Here is a 21,500-nt window from a genome sequence, read left to right as displayed (position 1 = left end):
CTTTCTGCTGAGGTGGGTCAATGAGGATCCATTTTAAATGCAGTCAGAGATCTTCTCCCAATGCATATGTGAGTCTGTCACCTTGATATCTTCAGCTATGCATGGAACAAGTCGTTATTCTGCTTGTCCAGTTTAGGTTTACACATCACAAGTACCTGAAATTTGCTTGTATGAATGTTATATGGCCAGATTGGATGCCCTATGTCCGGTGAAAGATACTATGAAGAGGGAGTAATGCACGATTTAAGTTGCCTTTTGTTGTAGTTAATAATTGTTTATTATAGGTTATGATGGTGATCTGTAGTTTCTTCTTCTTTTGGTGTATCAGATTGGTTAAAATATACAGTTTTCTAGTTTGACCTTTTGTCTTTGATCTGTTACCTTAGCAATGTGGACCAATTAGTTGTTGAAATTCTGAAGCTGTGTTCTTTTTTGAAATGCATGTTTCACAGGTATCTTAATGCACTTCAAACAAATGCACACCATCTTCTTCGCTATTTAGCTACTGCAGTTATTGTCAACAAAAGGAGAAGGAATATGCTTAAGGAATTGATCAGAGTTATCCAGCAAGAACAATATACCTTCGAGGACCCCATCACTGAGTTTTTGGTGTGTTTATATATAAATTATGATTTTGAAGGTGCACAACAAAAGCTTCGAGAATGTGAAGATGTAAGATTTCTGGCCTTAAATTTATATGACCTGTAAAGATATGCTCGTGTTACTTTTCCGCCTTTTTATTAGAATGTGGAATATGAATTGGATATGGATCTGATATCGGATCCATATCCATCCACGAGTTTTGCTTTAGTTGTATTATTATGTAACATGTGTTACTTATAAGGGGCAGTTTTGTCCCTGTAAAAGGTAATTTGTAACCCTATACTAATAAAGGTACTAGCGCAACAACAGATATTGGATGGGCTGCCGACTTCTCAAAAGGTTCTTTTCTCTCTCTCTCTCTCTCACGTGTTTTCACATGGTATCAGAGCACGCTGTATTCCTGGGTGAAAAAGGGTCTTCCTCAGCGACGTGAACAGCCAAACCCTATTCCTCGACATCAGTTCACGTGCACACGCCAAGATCTGCTGCAGCAAAGGCCGAGTTCTCCTCGTTTCTTTCAGAACTCGTGAATCTGTCTTCCTCAGCAACGTCAATCAGTTCACGTCTGTCTTCCTCAGCAACGTGAATCAGTTCACGTGAATCAGGTCAACATGAATCAGTTCAACGTGAATTAGTTCACGTGAATCAGGTTCTATTCTTCCCCTATTCATTTCTGTCAGCGTCTGCTACTTGATTTGTTTGTCTCCTTTTCTTATTCCTCTTAATTCATACACAGCAACTGCTGTGGTTGTTTCTCTCTTCTATTCCTTTTAATTCATACACAGCAACTGCTGTGGTTTTTTTTTTTTTTTAATCCACACACAGCAACTGCTGTAGCCTTTCTTGTTTATTCCTCCTAATTCACACACAGCAACTGCACTTCTTTTTCTTAATTCACACAGCAACTGCAGGTCTCTCCTTTTACTTCATTCATTCACAGTTGGTCATTTCTTCTTCTTCATTCATTCACAGTTTACACAAAAAGGCTGAATTTGTCCTCTTAATTCACATACTGCAGGTTTCTACTTCATTCATTTACAGTTGGTCAGTTCTTTTTTTTTATTCATTCACTGTTTTCATTTCTTCTGGTACCAATATTTGTCATAAGCTGCGTCACTCTATTCTTTGTTTTCTGCCACATTTCTGTCATAAGTCCACAAATGGATTCTTCAGGCAATTCTAGTCTTTCTTCCAACTTCCTGGGGCAACTGGTTTCGGAAAAACTGAATACAAATAACTACTTGACTTGGAAAAGGCAGATTACCCCTTTTATTCGCAGTCAAGATCTTTCAGGTCACTTGGATGGTTCTACTCAAATACCTCCGCAATTTGTCACGACCGAACAAAAAGGGGATGGAGCAATGACAAGCACCATTCGCAATCCTGTATTTACTGCTTGGATGAAACGTGATCAGGCCCTCGTCGCATATATCACTTCTACACTGTCGCAAGAAGTTTTGATTTCTATCCCTGATGATTGCACATCTAAAGTATTGTGGGAAACTTTAGCTCAAACCTACTCTCAGATATCAGAGGCTAAGGTGTTGTTTCTCAAGCGTGAATTTCAGCTTTTAAAGAAGGGAGCAATGACCATTATTGAATTTTTAAATCAAGTCAAAAGCATCACCGATCAATTAGCCCTTGTTGGATATCCAGTGTCCGATAAAGAAAAGGTGCAACAAACACTGAATGCCCTGGGATCAGAGTATCATGTACTTGTCACTTCTTTATTATGCTTGCCTTCGTTGCCCAGTTTTGAGGAATTACGTGCTAAACTCTTCCAATACGAGATGTCTTTGAAAAGCATATCTGATGCTTCAGCAGGGCAATCATCTACGCATGAGATTCTTGTCACAGGGATGTTTGCTGATCGTACACGGGGAGGGCGTGGCAGAGGCAAGGGAAATCCAATTCAGGGTGGTCGTGAGATACTACCTACACCAAATTCTAATGCCAACTTTTCAAAGAATGTTCCCACATGCTATCAGTGCAACAAGCGAGGTCATATCAAGGCTAACTGCTGGTTCAACCCACAAAATCGGAATAGAATGCAAAATACCAGAAATGTTGGTACATCAGGAACTGCAGGTACGTTCCGAGTCAGTGATGATGCTAAGGATCTCCTTCTATCTGCTATGACCAACTTGAATCTGAAGCAAAATGACGATGGAATATGGTATGTTGATTCTGGGGCAGCAACCCATGTCACTGGTAATGCAGGTAAGTTCTCTACTATGACTCCCTATTTTGGAAAATCTAATATTGTAACCGGAGATGGGACTCACCACCCTATTTCGAACATAGGCAATGTTGTCATTCCTTTGTCTAAGTCATCCATTCCTTTATCTGATGTTGTTCATGCACCAAATATAAAGAAAAATATTGTATCTGTTTCCAAGCTTGTTGATTCTACCAATTCTTCTGTGGAATTTACTCCTACTTTTGTCTTTGTCAAGGATCTTCAAACGAAGGAGATGTTCGCTAAAGGAGAGCGACGTGGAGACATGTATGTCTTTAATGAAGATCCAGCCCCCAGTGTCCTGAAGCCTCAGTCTGATCTCGTTTCCAAAAGTGTCCTAAGTACATCCAAATGTAATAAGTCAGATCTCTGACATTCTCGTCTTGGTCATTGTAGTCAAGTCTTTATTGAAAAGTTAGTGTCCAATGGTCTTCTTTCGGAGTCTGTTTCACCTTTATTGAGGAATAAAATATGTCCCAGTTGTCATGTCTGCAAAAGTCATGTACTTCCCTTTCATCAAATAAATAAAAGAGCTTCTATGCCTTTTGAGATAATATGTTCAGATGTTTGGGGCCCAACTCCTAATACTTCCTCTTCTGGAAGTAAATACTATGTATCCTTTATTGACAGTTTCTCTCGTTTTACCTGGATATTCTTTATGAAACACAAATCAGAGGTTTTTTCCATTTTCCGTCACTTTCATGCCTATGTTAAAAATCAATTCTCCCAAAATATCCAAATTCTCCAATGTGATGGAGGTGGTGAGTATTCCTCTAAAAAATTTTTAGATTTTCTCCAAGATAATGGGATGCATCGTAGAGTTTCTTGCCCGTACACTCCACAACAAAATGGAATTGCTGAACGTAAACACAGACATATTGTGGAAAGTGCAATGAATATGATGCATGGGAGTAACTTACCAATTAGTCTTTGGTCTGAAGCCTTTCACACTGCCACTCATGTGATAAACCGCCTTCCCATGCCTATCCTTGAAAATCAATCTCCCTATTATGTTTTCTTTGGTGCACATCCCGATTATAATGAGTTACGAGTTTTTGGATGCACATGTTATGTTCATATTGACAAATCCATGAGAACTAAATTCCAAAACAAAGCCTCTATATGCCAATTTGTAGGTTATGCAGATGAACACAAGGGTTACAAATGCTATGATCCTGCCAATAAGAAGATTAGAATCTCCAGAAATGTTGTTTTTGATGAGAGTAATTTTCTGGGAAAAGAAACAGATGCCAATCGTGAACCTACTGGTTCAGTTGTTAATTGGTATGATCCATGGCTTAGTGCTGAACTTATTTCACATGCTGCCGAGCATACTATTCTGTCTCCTGAAAGCATACATGGTGAGACAGTTTCAGCAGTTTCAGATGATGCATCACAAGCAGAGTGTCTAAGATACAAAGGAAATGTGTATACCAGGAGATCTAGAGAGCAAACGAATGTACCTACTGAAGAACACATTGCATCGTCTAATGACAGAGAAGCACCAAGAAGATCAGGCAGGATAAGGCATCCTATTGAAAAGTGGGTTAGCTATGACAACTTTTCTATGGACTTTCAGATCTTTCTATCCCAGATTGAAAAACATGATGAACCACTTGGTTTTCATCAAGCTATCCAATCCAACAAATGGATTGAAGCGATGAATGAGGAGATCGAGGCACTTCATGAATGTCGAACATGGGAGATAGTTGGTCGTCCTCCAGACAAAAATGTTGTTGGTTCCAAATGGGTTTATAAAATTAAATATAAACCGGATGGTAGCATTGAACGGTACAAGGCGCGTCTTGTGGCCAAGGGTTTCACTCAAGAATATGGTCAGGATTATGATGAGACATTCAGCCCAGTGGTGAGAATGGGAACTATTCGCATTATACTTGGCCTGACAATTGAACATGGGTGGATCCTCAGTCAGCTTGATGTTAAGAATGCATTCCTTCATGGGGACTTAAAGGAAGAAGTCTATATGGAGCAGCCTCAAGGTTATGCAGAGGGAAGCCCAAAAGAATATGTATGCAAGTTAACCAGAGCTTTGTATGGATTGAAGCAAGCTTCTAGGTCATGGTTTGAAAGTTTTTCCTTAGAAATCCATAAACATGGTTTCTTTCGTTCCCAACTTGATCATTCTCTGTTCATATATAGGAACGGTACTACTGTGGTTTTCTTACTCATATATGTTGATGATATTGTTATCACTGGTAACGTTCCAGACCACATTCAGCGAATCAAAGTTCTATTGAGTATGCAGTTCAAAATGAAAGACCTTGGGGAGCTGAGATATTTTCCTGGAGTAGAGGTAGATAGACAAGGTGATAACATGTCATTAACTCAACATAAATACACTCTTGATCTTCTAGCTAAAGCAGGAATGACAGATTGTAAACCTCTACCCACACCCAGTGTTGTTAACCAAAGGCTCAGTATTTGTGATGGTGAGTTATATCCTGATGCAGTCAAGTATCGGAGTTTAGTAGGTATGTTACAATACCTTACCTTCACTAGACCAGACATTGTGTATTCTGTCAATCAAGTATCTCTATTCATGCATGAACCAAAGACTGGTCACATGGATGCTGTCAAACGCATCCTTCGCTACCTAAAAGGAACGGTGGTTGATGGACTCACATATACTCAATCTTCATGGAAATCACCAAAGCATGACATATTGGCCTATACAGATGCAGACTGAGCAGGGGATCCAGATGAGAGGAGGTCTGTTTCAGGATACTGTGTTTTCATTGGGAGAAATCTTCTCTCATGGAGTAGCAGAAAACAGAAGGCTGTGGCAAGATCTAGCACAGAGGCAGAGTATAGATCTATGGCAGCTACCACAGCAGAAGTGACCTGGATTAGGCATCTTCTTACAGAGATGGGAGAGGATATCTCAAATTCGACACTTATGTGTGATAATATAAGTGCTATACAAATTGCATTCAATCCTGTTCATCACAGTCGGACTAAACATATTGAAATCGATCAACATTTCATCAGACAAAAGATAGCCGACAAAGAGATTGAACCAGTTTATGTGCCTTCAGAAGACCAAGTTGCCGATATGTTTACAAAAGGTCTTACAAGTCATCGCTTCTGGTATCTGAAGAACAAGTTGCACATGGTTCAACCCCATGCACAACTTGAGGGAGGGTATTAGAATGTGGAATATGAATTGGATATGGATCCGATATCGGATCCATATCCATCCACGAGTTTTGCTTTAGTTGTATTATTATGTAACATGTGTTACTTATAAGGGGCAGTTTTGTCCCTGTAAAAGGTAATTTGTAACCCTATACTAATAAAGGTACTAGCGCAGCAACAGATATTGGATGGGCTGCCGACTTCTCAAAAGGTTCTTTTCTCTCTCTCTCTCTCTCACGTGTTTTCACACTTTTTTGGCAGTAGTTCTTCCTTTTTTTTGGGTCTTAAACTGTTTTGGTTTCTCTGCTATTTTTCACAGACCATGCACCATGCTAACTTCTTATAATACCTCCAAGTGTTCGTCATGCAATTTCCTGAGTCCTTCAGATATGCAAAGAACTAAACAGTGATAGTTTTAGCTCGATAAGGCAAGACAACAAGTTTTTATCAGATGAAACATCCAGTTCTGTTCTGAAATCATGAACTTTAGTTTGTGGTTTTCCTTTAGGCTAGAATATGTCTTTCTGTAAAATTTGTTATTCTATTGTTCCTAAAACAAAAATATTGTACAATTTATTTGCATCATGTTAGTTTAAAAGACGTGTTTGGTAAAAAAGCAAAAGGATGTGTACATGTGTGCCTATGTGTGGGTACATATTTAACAATTGTATCTACAATCTAGTCGAAATCTCATGATGCAAGTTATTTTGACTCATCCCGACTTTGTAGATGTATTCAGCACAGTCAATTTATTGGGAATCGATCCTTGGATCATTTGTTTTTTCAATGAAAAAACATATGTTTGTCAGGAAAAATCAGTGCATTTAAAACTGACAGTTTTTGCACTTGTTGGTAAAACCTGTGCACAGGTTGGATCCTGGTGATTCAAAAACTGGTTCCTACTAAAAACAGTGTGAATCACATCAATTGGGTCATTTTGACCAAAAAACTAAAAAATAAAAATGAGAGTTTGCTAAGTTTTTCACCACACACACACAGACACACACACACACACACACACACACATATATATATATATATATATATATATATATATATATATATATGGGTAGGTGTGAAATTGATACATGCTAGATGGGTTCTTCTACCCTTCCAGTGTTTTTTTCGCAGTTCCAACCCCATAAATGTATTGGGGATGGTCGATTTACGAGGAATCCACTCCTGAATCATGTGTTTTTGATGAAAAAAATGATATTTGGAGCCTAAAAAATTTTCAAAGATTTTGGATCGTTGATTTTTCGAACCTTATAAAAACCCAGCCATATGTCGTAGTCCAACACTTCAAGAGCTGATCCCTATAAAATCAAATTCATAGATCACATCTGCACTGTCAGAATTTTAAAATAAAATGAAAAAACCCTGAAAACTCATTTAGCACGTATCATTTAACACCTATCATTTCGCACCTACCCATTACTCATTATATATATATATATATATATATATATATATATATATATATATATATATATATATATGGTCTATATGTGTGAGCATGTATAATAAGGCATAAAAAATAATTAAGGTAAATTGATAAAAGATATGGTGACAAGTAGTCCTCTATGCCCTCTCCGGTTTGATGTTTAGGTGTTAGTTACATGCTCAGCAATAGTGGGTAGGAGAGAGAGAGAGGGGGGGGGGGGCTGCAGCAGAATACCCAGAAACATCAATACCGCAGGCTTGTGTGGGTTTCCTCATTATATTGATATGCTTTCTATAACTGTTACATCAGAAAATACAATATTACCCCCAAACTATAAAATACAACTATTAAATGATAAGGGGTAAACTGGTCAGATAAAATAATACAAAGGAAACATATTTCACAACCAATCTTAATGTGAATACAGAACTGGATCCACGTTATATCACATTCCAACAGATCTGGATCCAAAACATAAACATAACATTCCAACACCCTCCCTCAAGCTGTACATGGTTAAAATCATAGACTAACTTGCTTCTTAGAAACCAAAAGCGATGCTTTCTCAGGCCTTTTGTAAATAGATCAGTCACATGTTCGCCACATGTTCTTTCGTCCCAATGAATTTTGCTTCAATCTCAGCATTTTGTATTTTGTTTTGAATGAACTGTTGATCTATTTCAATGTGCTTCGTTCTTCCATGCTTAATTGGATTGAGTGTAATTTTAATTGCAACCAATTCACTTAGTCAGTATATAATTCATGTCACTTCTGAGGATGCCACAGCCATAGACCTATACTCAGCCTCTGTACTAGAACGAGCAATAACCTTTTGTTTCTTATTGCTCCATGGAACAGGATTTGTCTCAACAAAAACACTATAATCTGAAGTCGACCTTTATTCATCAGGATCACCTACCCAATCCGCATTGGTGTAAGCCATTACTGTCATGATCTCATTTTCATCCCTTTTTCTATAACAAAGACCATCCTCAAGTGTGCCTTTAAAATATCAAAGAATTCTTTTGACAACCTCTACATTACTGGTTCTTGGACAGTGCATATACTGTGATACCTGATTTACTACATAAACTACATCTAACATCTGGTCGAGTAAATGTGAGGTATTGAAGTATACCTACAACACTCCTGTATTCAGTGAGATCTTCATACACTTCTCCTTCTTCACAACTGAGCCTTTGATTTAAAGGACCAGGAGTCAGAAAAGGGCTGCAATCTTTCATACCAGTTTTGTTTAATAAATCAACGGTGTATTTGTGTTGTGTCAGCAACAGTGTATCCTTCCTTCTATCAGCCTCCACACCTAGGAAATATTTGAGCTTGCCCAGGTCTTTCATTTTAAATCTTCGACTTAGTGAAATGAAATGGGGATCTTCGAAACACGAGCTTTGATTAACAAGAGCAAGTGTCAAGAATGACACTAAAGCATAACCCTTAAAAAGGGTATAACTGGAAACAAAATAAAAATAAAAATGTATTCTTTATTGATATGAAAAACCAATTGCTTAAGAAGCATTGGAGTGAAATACAGGAGGGGCTGCACCCCTTTATATACACAGCTGAAAGAGGACTCAATAGAGCTGTTGGAATGTGTCAGTCCAACAGCTCTATTGCTAGTCAAGTCTGGACAAGTCTGGACAGGACTTGACTAGCAACAGTCATTCTAGTTCAAACTGAACTAGATGACATAAAGACAAAAAATAAAAATAAAGGAAAAAAAATACAGAAAAGAAAGAAATTAAAAATGTATTTATATATATATAATAATATAATATTATTATATATACATATATGTACAGTTTTACATTTTAACACTCCCCCTCAAACTTACGGTACAATGAGCGAAAGTTTGTCTAAGAGAAAGTGAAATCGAGGAGCAACGAGAGGCTTTGTAAAGAGGTCTGCTAACTGATATTCTGAAGTGACATATGGCAGATCAATTATCCCGTGTAGATATTCCTCTCTGACGTAGTGACAATCCATTTCGATGTGTTTGGTGCGTTCGTGGAATGTTCTGTTACTGGCAATGTAGATCGCACTTTTGTTGTCACAACACATTTGTGAAGCCTTTGTTGCTTCAACTCCCATGTCAGCAAGCAGTCGTCGGAGCCAAACTACTTCCATGGTCGTGGTTTCCATGGCTCTGTATTCAGCTTCGGTGGATGAGAGAGATACCTTCTGCTGCTTTTTACACCTCCACGAGATTAATGATTCCCCTAAAAAGACACAAAAGCCAGTGGTTGAGTGTCTGTTATTGGGATCACCTCCCCAATCAGCATCAGTATATGCAATTAAATCAAGAGAAGAGGAGGAAGATAAGAAAAGTCCTTGTGAAAGAGAGGACTTGATGTATCTGATAATACGCATGACTGCTCCCATATGAACAGAAGTAGGAGCATGTTGAAATTGACTTGCTGTATGAACAGCATGTGCTATATCTGGTCTGGTAATGGATAGATAGGAAAGTGCCCCGACAAGCTGTCTGTAAGGAGTAGGGTCTGCAAGAAGTTCTCCATCATCAATCTTCATTTTAACATTAACAACTTCTGGAGTGTCAACTTTCTTATCATCAGTAATACCAGACCTGAAAACAATATCAAAAGCAAATTTAGTCTGAGATAATAAATATCCTCTAGGAGAATAAGCAACTTCAATGCCTAAAAAATATCTCAACAAGCCCAAATCAGTCATTTCAAAATGAGATTTAAGAAGTGTTTTGATTGTTTCAACTCCCTGTTTATCGCTTCCGGTGATGATCATATCATCCACATAAAGAAGAAGCACAATGATCCCTGCATCAGAATTCTTAATAAACAAAGCAGTGTCAGTTAAACAAAATTGAAAACCAATATCAATCATAACACGACTAAACCTATCATACCAAGCTTTTGGTGCTTGTTTAAGTCCATAAAGAGCTTTTTCTAAGCGAAGGACTTTACCCTTAGGAATACTTAGACCAGGAGGGGGTTTCATATATACTTCTTCAACTAGCTTTCCATTTAAAAAAACATTTTTGACATCCATTTGAAAAATAGACCATTTTTTGATAGAAGCTAAGGCAATTAAGGTTCGGACAGTAGTCATACGAGCCACCGGAGCAAAGGTTTCTTCATAATCAATCCCATATTCTTGGACATAACCTTTGACTACTAAACGGGCTTTATATCTTTCAAGAGTACCATCACTCTTGGTTTTAATTTTATAAACCCATCGACATCATATAGTTTTCTTCCCTGGAGGAAGATCTTGAATATTCCATGTAGAAGCCTTTTCAAGTGCATCTAATTCAACTTTCATGGCTTCTATCCATTTGATATCATTTTTTGCTTGAAAATATGTGGATGGTTCTTCATATGAGTGAATTAATGCAATAACTGCCCTATATGTGGGTGAGAAAGACTCGTATGATACAAACTTTTCTGGAGGCCTCGAGATTCGGGATGATTGTCTAGTTGGAATGTTAGAATATTTCTCAAGTGCACATGGAGTATTAGACTCTTGTCGCCTGGAATATTGAATACTAGTATCTCTATGAACTTCATTTTCAACATTAAGATCAATAATTCTTGGATCATCATCAAAGTTACAATCAAGGTCATATTCATCAGATGTTGATGTTAGATCTAGCAAAAAGGAGTACTCAGTGACGTCTTTTAATTTTCTAAAATCAAAGAAGCTCTCCTTTTCAAGAACGGAAACATTTCTAGACACATATAGTTTATTATTTTTGAAGTCAAAACATCTATAACCTTTCTGGTTTTCAGCATATCCTAAAAAGGCACAGGGAATCACACGAGGGGAAAGTTTATCATTTTTGTCAGTAAATATGAAACATTTGCACCCAAATATTCTTAATCTAGAGTAGTCTGGAGAAATGTTCATAAGTTTTTCAATGGGAGTGATATTTTGTAACGAAGAAGATGGCATCCTATTAATGAGATAGGTGGCAGTTAAGGCAGCTTCTGCCCAAAAGTCTTTAGGGACTTGATTTGCTATTAATAAAGTTCTAGTGGTTTCTATAATATGGCGATGTTTTCGTTCTGCCAGTCCATTTTGTTGAGGTGTATAAGGACAAGATCTTTGATGTGTGATGCCATGCAATTTAAGATAATTTTGAAAATCTGTGGATAAAAACTCTCCCCCTGAATCTGTGCGAAAAATAGTAATATCATTTTGAAATTTGTTTTTAACCATATTATGAAAAGTTTGAAAGTATGAAAATACTTCAGACTTATGTTTGAGAAAGTAAATCCACGTATGTCGGGAGAAATCATCGACAAAAATAACATAGTAAACAAATCCTCCTTTAGAAATTACTGGTGCAGGACCCCAAACATCCGAGTGTATTAATTCAAGTGGTCTTGAAGAGAAAAAGGTTCTGTTCTGAAATGGTAATCTTTTCATTTTGCCGAGAATACAATCTTTACAATCAAATGATTCAGAGTTACAAAATTTCCCTAGATTTGGAAAATGTTGGATTTTGGCTATATGTGGGTGACCAAGTCTCTTATGCCACAGTTCCAACTCTATTTTTTGAATATTATAACAAAAAGCTTTCTTCGGCATTTCCAAAAAATCCATGTAATAGAGTCCTCCTTCTCTATGGCCTTCCCCAATCAGCTTGCCTGACTGGCGATCCTGTACCCAACAACCATGAGAAGAAAAAGAAATATTACACCCATAATCAGAAATTTGAGATACAGATAAAAGATTTAAATTTAATTTGGGAACATGTCTAATTTCTGGAATAAAAAAAAATTTTTGTTTTATAAATTTTTTCAAAATCTCCTATTCCTTCTATTTCAAGAGAAGTCCCATCAGCAGTAAAGACCTTTGACACACTTGTTTTATTTTTAACACATTTGGATAGACTTTGATTATTTGGGGTCATATGAAAAGATGCACCAGAGTCAAGAAGCCAAGAAATTTTACCTAAATTAGAAAAAGATGAGGCTGCTGCGCCGGTTGAAGCTTCAGATGAGGAAGAGGCACCTTTGATGAGAGGCTAAAGGATCTCCATTAGTTGGGCCAGGGAAACTGGTGCATCCTGATCTTTAGGCTCCGATCCAGCAATTGCAGCTCTTTTTTCTCTCAGCTCCTTAAGTTTGGGACATTGTGGCCTGTAGTGTCCCGGTTCATGACAGTGATGACAAATAACTTTCTTCTTATCATAGTCACCATTTTGTCGGTTAAAGTGAGGAGGCCTATATGATCGAACATGATTCCCTGGTCTAGACACGGCTAAAACGGAATCATCTTCAATTTTTAAAGAACCTTTCCGGAGACGATTTTCTTCCATTGTTAACTCTTCAATAGTTTCAACAATAGAAGGAATTTTTCCCCGGTGAAGTAGGGCCGATTTAGTGGTTTCAAATTTCGGCCTTAATCCAGTGATAAACTGGTAAAAATGTTCAACATCGAGTTGTTTCTGACGAAGCTCGATGTCTTCGGCACAATGCCACTTTGGTTCTAAAAGGGAAAGTTCTTCCCAAAGTTCGGACAACCCATTGTAATATTCACGAATAGTTTTGTCTCCTTGTGTCATCATTCGAACTTTTTCTTGGAGGTTGCACACGTGTGCAATATCTTTAAGGGAATACATATTCTTAAGGTATTCCCATGCCTTATCGGCATGATCAAATTTGGCAAGACTTGAGCATTTTTTAATGTCAACGCTATTGATAAGCCATGACATTATCTTCGCATGAGATATTCTCCATTCTTTCCATTTCTTCTCGTATGAGGCAATAGCCTTGATTTTCTCTTTTTCCGATAGAGTGACGTCTTTATCTCCCTCCTTTTTAGTAAGAGATAGCTTAGGTTCCGAATCGGAACCATCCACAATCCCCCATAAGCCTTTTCCCCATATATGGTGCTTCATGATTGAAGCCCATGTTACATTGTTCGTATCGCTTAGTTTCATAGGCATGATGGTGACTTTATCATTGTCATCCATCGATTACAAGGAGAGAAAGAATAGGGATAGAAGAGAAACAAGAAGGAAAATGAGAAAGAAAGAAAAAAAAAACAATACAACAAGATGTGAAATCTTCTCCAATGAAGTGATAAAACACTTCTCTTCAAGTGGCGAACACTTTTGCAAATGGGCACGGAAACCGAGGCAGCTTTTCCTCAAGATTTAGTACTTCCGCGGCTTTGATACCATAAAATGAAATGGGGATCTTCGAAACACGAGCTTTGATTAACAAGAGCAAGTGTCAAGAATGACACTAAAGCATAACCCTTAAAAAGGGTATAACTGGAAACAAAATAAAAATAAAAATGTATTCTTTATTGATATGAAAAACCAATTGCTTAAGAAGCATTGGAGTGAAATACAAGAGGGGCTGCACCCCTTTATATACACAGCTGAAAGAGGACTCAATAGAGCTGTTGGGCACAGTCCAACAGCTCTATTTAGAGCTGTTGGAATGTGTCAGTCCAACAGCTCTATTAAGAGCTGTTGGACTGTGTCAGTCCAACAGCTCTATTGCTAGTCAAGTCTGGACAGGACTTGACTAGCAACAATCATTCTAGTTCAAACTGAACTAGATGACATAAAGACAAAAAATAAAGGAAAAAAAATACAAAAAAGAAAGAAATTAAAAATGTATTTATATATATATATAATAATATAATATTATTATATATACATATATGTACAGTTTTACATTTTAACACTTAGAACTTCTTTGATCTCAATAATATGTTTTTTGGAATTTTCCGCAACTATTATATCATCCACATAAATGAGTAGGACAGTTAGCCAATATTTACTTTATACACAAAAAGTGAATGATCAAGTTGTGATTTGATGAATCCATGTTTTTGAATTTCAAGGGAGAAACTCTCGAGCCACGATTTGGATGCCTGCTTAAGCTTATATATAGCCCTGTTCAACCTGTACACATATTTGTTTGAATCCCTTTCACTATATCCCTGTGGTTGCTCCATAGAAACTTCCTTCTTTAAGTCCCGTGTAAAAACACATTTTTAACGTCCAATTGGTTTAATATCCGACCACGATTGACTCCAAGAGATAAAATAACATGAATAGTTCCCATTTTAACCATTGGGCTAAAAGTCTCATCATAATTCCATTTGTTTTCTTTTGTGAATCCCTTCGTTACAAGTCAAGCATCGTATCTTTCTATGTTCTCAGCAGGTTTATATTTGATTTCATTTTGATCCCACAACATTTTTGTTAAGAGGCCTTGTTTCAATTTTTCATGTTTGATACTCATATAGCGCCTTCATCTCTTCATTCATAGCTTCAATCCATCTATTTGATTTTGATGCATGATGATATGTTTTGGGCTCCTCTTGTTTTGAGACAAATGTTAAAAAAATTTAATGATCTATACTGAAATTTTCATAGCTTACCCATCTTTTCAATGGATGTTTGATACGCTTAAATCTTCTTACAGTTAAGGCCATGTGATCAACTTAGGTGCTGATTGCATTATGCTGCACCGGATCAGCCTAATTGGCTGTGGTTTCTTGTAATGTACTTGTGTCAAATTCACTCTTATTTCTACTATCTATCCCTTTAAATCTGTCATTATGGGATGCTGAAACTGTGTTTGATACATCATATTACTGATTTCCTGAGTCATCACCCTGCTGTTGTACATGAATTTCACCTGCATATTCATCTTCATTTTCCAAGTCTTGTGATGTCTCATTATTTTCTGCTGGAAACAAATTCTCACTTAACCAGGGCTGGTAAAATAAAATGTAACTGTTTGTACTTCTTCATGCATGTTGTCTTTGTGATTGAATTTTCTTTCATCAAAAACAGCATTTCTTGATACTCCAATGCACCTATTCTCATTGATAACCTTTATATCATTAGCATAACCAACAAATTTGCAAAGGTATGCTTTCTTATCAAATTTATTTCTCACTGATACATAATATAAATAAAAGAAGCACATCCATAGGCCTTTAAAGTTTTAAAATCAGGATGTTTGCCAACCAGTTCATAGAAGGGAGATTTTTCATGAATCACCCTTCATGTTGATAACGTATGGAATGCTTTGACCTATAAATATATAGGAACACATCCTTCATGTATATCAACGATATGTTTGTGCTTTTTCTCAGCAAGCTCATTTTGCTAGGATGTTTGGGACAAGATATTCTTTGATTTATCCCATTTGTTTTGAGGTATTCAATAAAATCATTCAAAGAATACTCTCTCCCAACATCACACTGGAAATTCATTATGGACGTGGAAAATTGATTTCGAATCATAGCATGAAGATTTTTTAAAATATCAAAAACTTCATGCTTATGTTTCATGAAATATATCCAAGTGTATCCAGAATAGTTATCAACAAATACCACATATAATTTACTCCCAGAAGAAGAAGGATTGGGAGCAGGTCCCCAAACATCAGAATGAACAATTTCAAATACCTTGAAAGCTCTTTTAATGCTGGAAATAAAAGGTAGTACATGACTCTTATACATTTAACAACTAGGACAAATATGACTCTCCAACTCTAAATTTAAATAAAAAACAAAAATCAATTTACTTGAAATTAGCTTCCCAATGAAAGCTTTATTACAATGCGCAAGACGACTATGCTACACTGAAATTATTTAACTCAGACTCATTAACAAGACACAATAATAAAGAACGACTTTTGGATTGTTTAATTGATTTACTCTTGACCTCAACATATGGATCTTCCTTAAAGAGATACATGTTTCCTTTTCTTTGGCCTTCAGTTTTCGTCCTCTTCATGTGAAGATCCTTCACATAAACAGAAGGGGTAATCACAAATTGGTGTCATCAACTAATTTTGAAACAGACACGAGATTCTTTTTTATGTTGGAAACGGAAAAAACATTTGATAACTGAAGACTAGATTTAGACAGGAAAATTTTCCAGTGCTAATGATGGGGTGTTGAGTTCTATCTTCGGTAATGACTCTATCTTTTCCAAAATAAGGGACCAAGTTTTAATTTTACCTCATTTCCTGTGGTTTGCTGCCTTAAGAGTCTATGTACCAAACTCCTTTATCATTTTGTTTCAGATTAAGTCCTGCAAGAGTTGCCAATAACAGTTGCTTGTCCACAGGTGCTTGAACATCTGAACTTGATCCTGAACCTCCTTGCTTATCTAGGGGTTATCCTTGATTGTACTTGGGTTCATCCTTAAACCAACAATCTTTCTCACGTGACCTGGTTTCTTGCACACATAGCATGTTGGGACCTTTCTGTTTTGGCCCATCAATGGTCTAGTATTTGGGAGTGAAAGAAGGTCACGGCCTCCCTGGTTCCCTGTACGTCCACACCCCCTTCCTCCTCGTACTCCACTATGTCCTCTTCCATATTGTGACTCAGATAGAAAGACATTATGATTGTCTGCAACAACCAAATTTGCCCATAAAGTTTTGGGCATATTCATCTCAAAAAACAACAATTTAAATCTCAATACTTCAAAATTGGGCAATGTTTCAAAGCAAGATAGTGTAGTGTATATACCACACCATATTCAGGTCCCAAACCATTAAGTGCTTCCTGCACTTTGTCCTTTTCTAGAACTTCATAACCAACCATAGCGAGTTGTTAGTGTTTTGCTTTATCTTATTCAGGTATTCTATTATGGACATGGAACCCTTTTTAAGATTTTGAAATTCTTTCTTTAAAAACATGACTTTTGCTTCTGGAACTTGTGAAAATGTTTGAACTAACTTACTCCAAAGTTCCATAGCCGTGCAATCATGAGGGAATACTAATTAAAACTTTCTGCGACAATGTAGATGTAATATATGCCACAAGTGTCTGGTCTTCATCCAAGAGATGCAATTTGGATTCTGCACATGGGTAGTCTCAACAACCTCTTTTCCAGCTTTCTTTTCCTGCGCAATAAATTCTGGTGGAATCTGAATTGATCCTTCTAGATGGCCTGAAAAACCTTGGCTGCGAATGAAAGGAATAATCTGTCTCTTCCAGGTGAGGAAATTGGAATGATTAAGTATTTCAGCTATGTTACAGGGACTCTCCAACTAGGTGCCGCACCCGCACCCGATGCAGTCAACCTGACCGTGGGTGCAGTCAACGCATCCAGGGTCATTTATGTCCAACTTTTGGATTATATATATATATATAATTTTTTATATTTTTGCCGCACCCCCGCACCCGCACCTGCACCCATGTGACAGTATTTCAGATACTAGTTGATTCAAGCAGAAATAGAAGGAGTCCATATCAAGATAAAGGCAACTATCCAAGAAACAGAGATAAGATAAACTATTAACAGCAATCTGATCTGTTTTTTTTTCTTGCAGAAAACAGATAACCAGAAATTAAATCTCAAAGTGTCAATCTTAATATCCATATCAAATAACTTATCAGGTCTGAAATAAAAGAATTTCTTGAAAAAGAAAATCACATGAAATGTGCTGCAGAAAGATGGATTCAGCGATTCACGTGAAAACAGGTCTCACATGAGAAACCTGGAAGAGAAGAGAGAAGGATTTTGTAATTCACGTGAAAACAAGAAGAGATAAAACGGAGAGAAATCAGATGGAGAAAGATTTGAGGATTCAAGAAAATATTTTCTGGATTTCTGAATATTTAGAAATCAGATGAAAGATATTGAATAAAATAGTGAATCTGAGTTTCTGAGCAGATAGAAATCTGGGTTTCTGAACAAAGAGAAATCAGATGAAATATATTGATTTGAGATAGAAAAGATCTTGGACTGACCTTGATAGTCAACCAGATATCGCCCACTCTTATACCATGTTAGAACGAGATCATCCACCAGAATCGTGGGTAGGAGAGAGGACAGAAAGAGAGAGGAGAGGGTTTTAGCAGAATACCCAGAAACGTCATTACCTCAGACGTGTGTGGGTTTCCTCATGATATTGATATGCTTTCTATAACTGTTACATCAGAAAATACAATATTACCTCCAAACTATAAAATACAACTATTAAATGATAAGGAGTAAACTGGACAGATAAAATAATTCCAAGGAAACTTATTTCACAGCAAATTCTAATGTGGATCTAGATCTGGATCCACATTATATCACATTCCAACAGATCTGGATCCGAAACATAAACATATCACGTTCCAACAGGAATATGCATTGTCTGTGGGAGTATTTAGTCATGATGACCATGGGACTGGAATGGCCTGGCAACGTCTCAGGTTGGCTCAAAATTAGTTGGTTCCAGGAAACATGGGCCTCGTTGCAGCCATATCTGAAGTGGTTCTGATGAATCATGCTATTTTGTTGTGTCTTGGCTTTGTGTTTTATAATTTTCACTTTATATTCGGTTTAATTTGTTGCCTTTATTTTATTTTATTTTTGTAAAATTTTCAAAATTGAAACTATTTCCGATCTCAGAGATGTGTGCATGAATGTGCAGGTGATAGTGAATGACCCATTTCTGGGCAAGCAAGTTCAAGAGGGTAACTTTACTACAGTTCCTTTAAGGGATGAATTTCTTGAGAATGCTCGTCTCTTTATATTTGAAACTTACTGCCGCATACATCGGTGTATTGACATTGGGTGAGTACTAGGTAGTCTCTTCCTTTTTTCAATAATATCTTATGTTACTGGTAATAATTTCTTATTTTGATTCAGGGCCTTATTCTCTTTAATGTTTTTGGCAAATATTGAGGATCTCATGGATAGATTGTCTCTTAACATTTTTGCGTCCAAAGAACTTTTATTGTAACTAATTCATCATAGACGGTGTTATTTTTGGTTCTTATTTAGTTACATTATATGGCTATTATTCAATTGTTGAGACTGTTGATACAGTTCCATCTATGATATCGTGACACGGCATTTTTCTTCTTCGTTCTTTCTTAGAGGGATGCCTTGGCTCAAGCAAGGTTTACAGAGGTGACTGGTTTTGCTTTGAGCCAAATTTCTGGCATTTTTGAAAATACCATGTTGGTTATCCCTTTTCAAGCATCTTCCATATACCAACAGCCCCATAAAGAGGTTGAGTATATTATCTGATGTAGAAGTCTCGCATCTCTTCCTTAATTAGTCTAATTGTAAAGTAATTCACTCTGTTGCAACTTTGCTAGATGCAAGGGTTTGCAATGGACTGCATTGGGGTAAAACATTAATCACATTTTAGCCTGATTACTTTAGGCTTAAATAAAACTGATATTAATATTGAACTAGTTTGACTTGAATCAGACTATGATTAGGTTGGAATTCTACCTGTCTTGTTTTTCTGACAAATGGATCATCCCAGCATCATACAATAGCTTGGAGCGGGTAGTGACAAGGGGGAAAAATAATGATAACTAACCATTAATCCGCCCACCAAATTCTCTGCTATTTGCTTTTACTATTGTCAGGATAACCGTCCATGTTCCTGGGTTTGCTTTTGTATTCCTTTTGATAAATTTTGTTCTGTGGCTGCAAACTTGCGCTTGAATCAGAATTATATCCTTGGATTTTCTGTTTGATATTTTCTCACGGTTAGTGTGTTAATTAAATACTGGGCAGCATGCTTGCTGAAAAGTTGAATATGAGTTATGACGAGGCTGAGAGATGGATAGTAAATCTTGTACGGAACTCTAAGCTTGATGCTAAAATTGATTCAATGTCGGGGACTGTTGTCATGGAGACCAACTACCTGAATGTGTAAGTTCAATAATAAATCTGATTTACAGACACCTGGGTCTGCTCGTTTTTTTTAACCCTTCAATGAGGCTGAAAACCAAGTGCAGCTTTGAAATTTTCTTGCTTCCATGTTCCACGTTGCATGATTCCAATTTTTGTTCTATGATTGCAGGTATGAACAGATCATAGAAAGCACAAAGCAGTTGTCCGTCCGCACGTATATGCTGGCCAAGAATGTCATAGAATCTTCGCCAGCAGCGCAGCCTGCTCGGTAGTAGTTAGAACAGGGAACCCTTCAGTCTGTTTAGTTTCAGGAAACCCTTCAGCCTGTTTAGTTTCATTTACTTTGGAGAACCCATTTTGTTGAATTTTCTTAGTAGATTTATAAGGTGGAGATGCTGTTACCAATTGATGATTTTGTTTGCAATTTTGAGTCGATTTTCAATTGCAAGCTACAGTTCTACGCATTCATTTTTTTCGGTAGTCCAGCATATAATTCTACACAAAAAAGTTATGTACGAAGGTTACAAGTATTCTTGTGCAGGGTTGTAGTCTATATTGTACTTAGCTGGTCGATTATGCTCGGCTTTGATGGCTAGAATGATGGTGGTGCCCTCTGTTTCAAGGGTTTATCTGAAAGTGATGGCGTCCTCTGGGCTCTGGTGTTTATTATATACTGAGCAAATATTTGGTGTTTAAGTAGACTCAGCTCATGTAACCATTTGACAAGAATAATGTAGAGATAAAGCTTTATGAATTCTGGGTCAAGTGGTTTGAAAACCATGCATTCCGCTAGGTAGGAAATTGTAGTTATTAATGCTCTATCCTTTTCTTTTTTGATGGGCAAGCTGGGGTTAGGCAGACCCCTACAGTTCATTGAAAAGATAAGATGTACCAAATAAATTTACAAGTCGAAGTCTCTCTGAAACCAGTCCGGAGACTTGTCTTCCAAAGTTGAGGACTTTAAGACGGCACATCTGGGCAGGTCTCTTGCCACCCAATTTCATAACTTGAGAACACTTATAACATTAAGCCTATGGAAACAGAACAGAGTATGCACTAAACCTAGACATTCACGCGCTTTCAATTGGCTGTTAAGAATAGAATTGGCATTTCTTCTAGATGATTTGATAAGATTGAAGTCATTATCAATGTCATAAAATCTTATCCAAAAGTTCCATTCCTTGTAGTTGATATCATGATACTCATGGAACCAACCTGCCAATCAATAGAAGCCCAGATGATCTCCAACCTGGCAAGATTGAGAGAATACACTATACATACTATAGGCGTTATGCTTGAGCCAATCCGCTTGGGAAGGCCTCCATCTCTCTGCGAATCTCCAATTAGCAATAATTGGATGTAATTTTGAGCAATATGTAAAATACACTCCCTAACAGTGTTCAAACAACCATAAATAATCT

The 21,500-nt window shown here is 37.0% G+C and overlaps 1 protein-coding gene across 4 annotated transcripts in view; it reads left to right on the top strand.

Annotated features, from left to right (window-relative positions):
- Window positions 1–20,542, top strand: part of LOC149814216 (eukaryotic translation initiation factor 3 subunit E-like) — a 28,558-nt gene extending 8,016 nt beyond the window's left edge. For 3 of the 4 annotated variants that reach the window (XM_089990244.1, XM_089990245.1, XM_089990243.1), the window contains 4 exons: window positions 453–672; window positions 18,857–18,999; window positions 19,960–20,097; window positions 20,249–20,542. In XM_089990244.1, the coding sequence (XP_089846370.1) occupies window positions 453–672; window positions 18,857–18,999; window positions 19,960–20,097; window positions 20,249–20,351 (604 nt within the window). In that variant the 3' untranslated portion in view covers window positions 20,352–20,542. Of the gene's footprint in view, window positions 1–452; window positions 673–18,856; window positions 19,000–19,074; window positions 19,234–19,959; window positions 20,098–20,248 lie in introns of those variants that run through there. The other variant, XM_089990246.1, reaches the window with a different exon arrangement.
- The last annotated feature ends 958 nt before the right edge of the window (window positions 20,543–21,500 follow it).

This window comes from Nuphar pumila, chromosome 15 (assembly GCF_984573655.1).
Source record: "Nuphar pumila chromosome 15, dmNupPumi1.hap1.1, whole genome shotgun sequence".
NCBI lineage: Eukaryota > Viridiplantae > Streptophyta > Magnoliopsida > Nymphaeales > Nymphaeaceae > Nuphar > Nuphar pumila.
The sequence above is the reverse complement of the archived record's forward strand: the minus strand, read 5'-3'. Positions and strand labels throughout refer to the sequence as shown.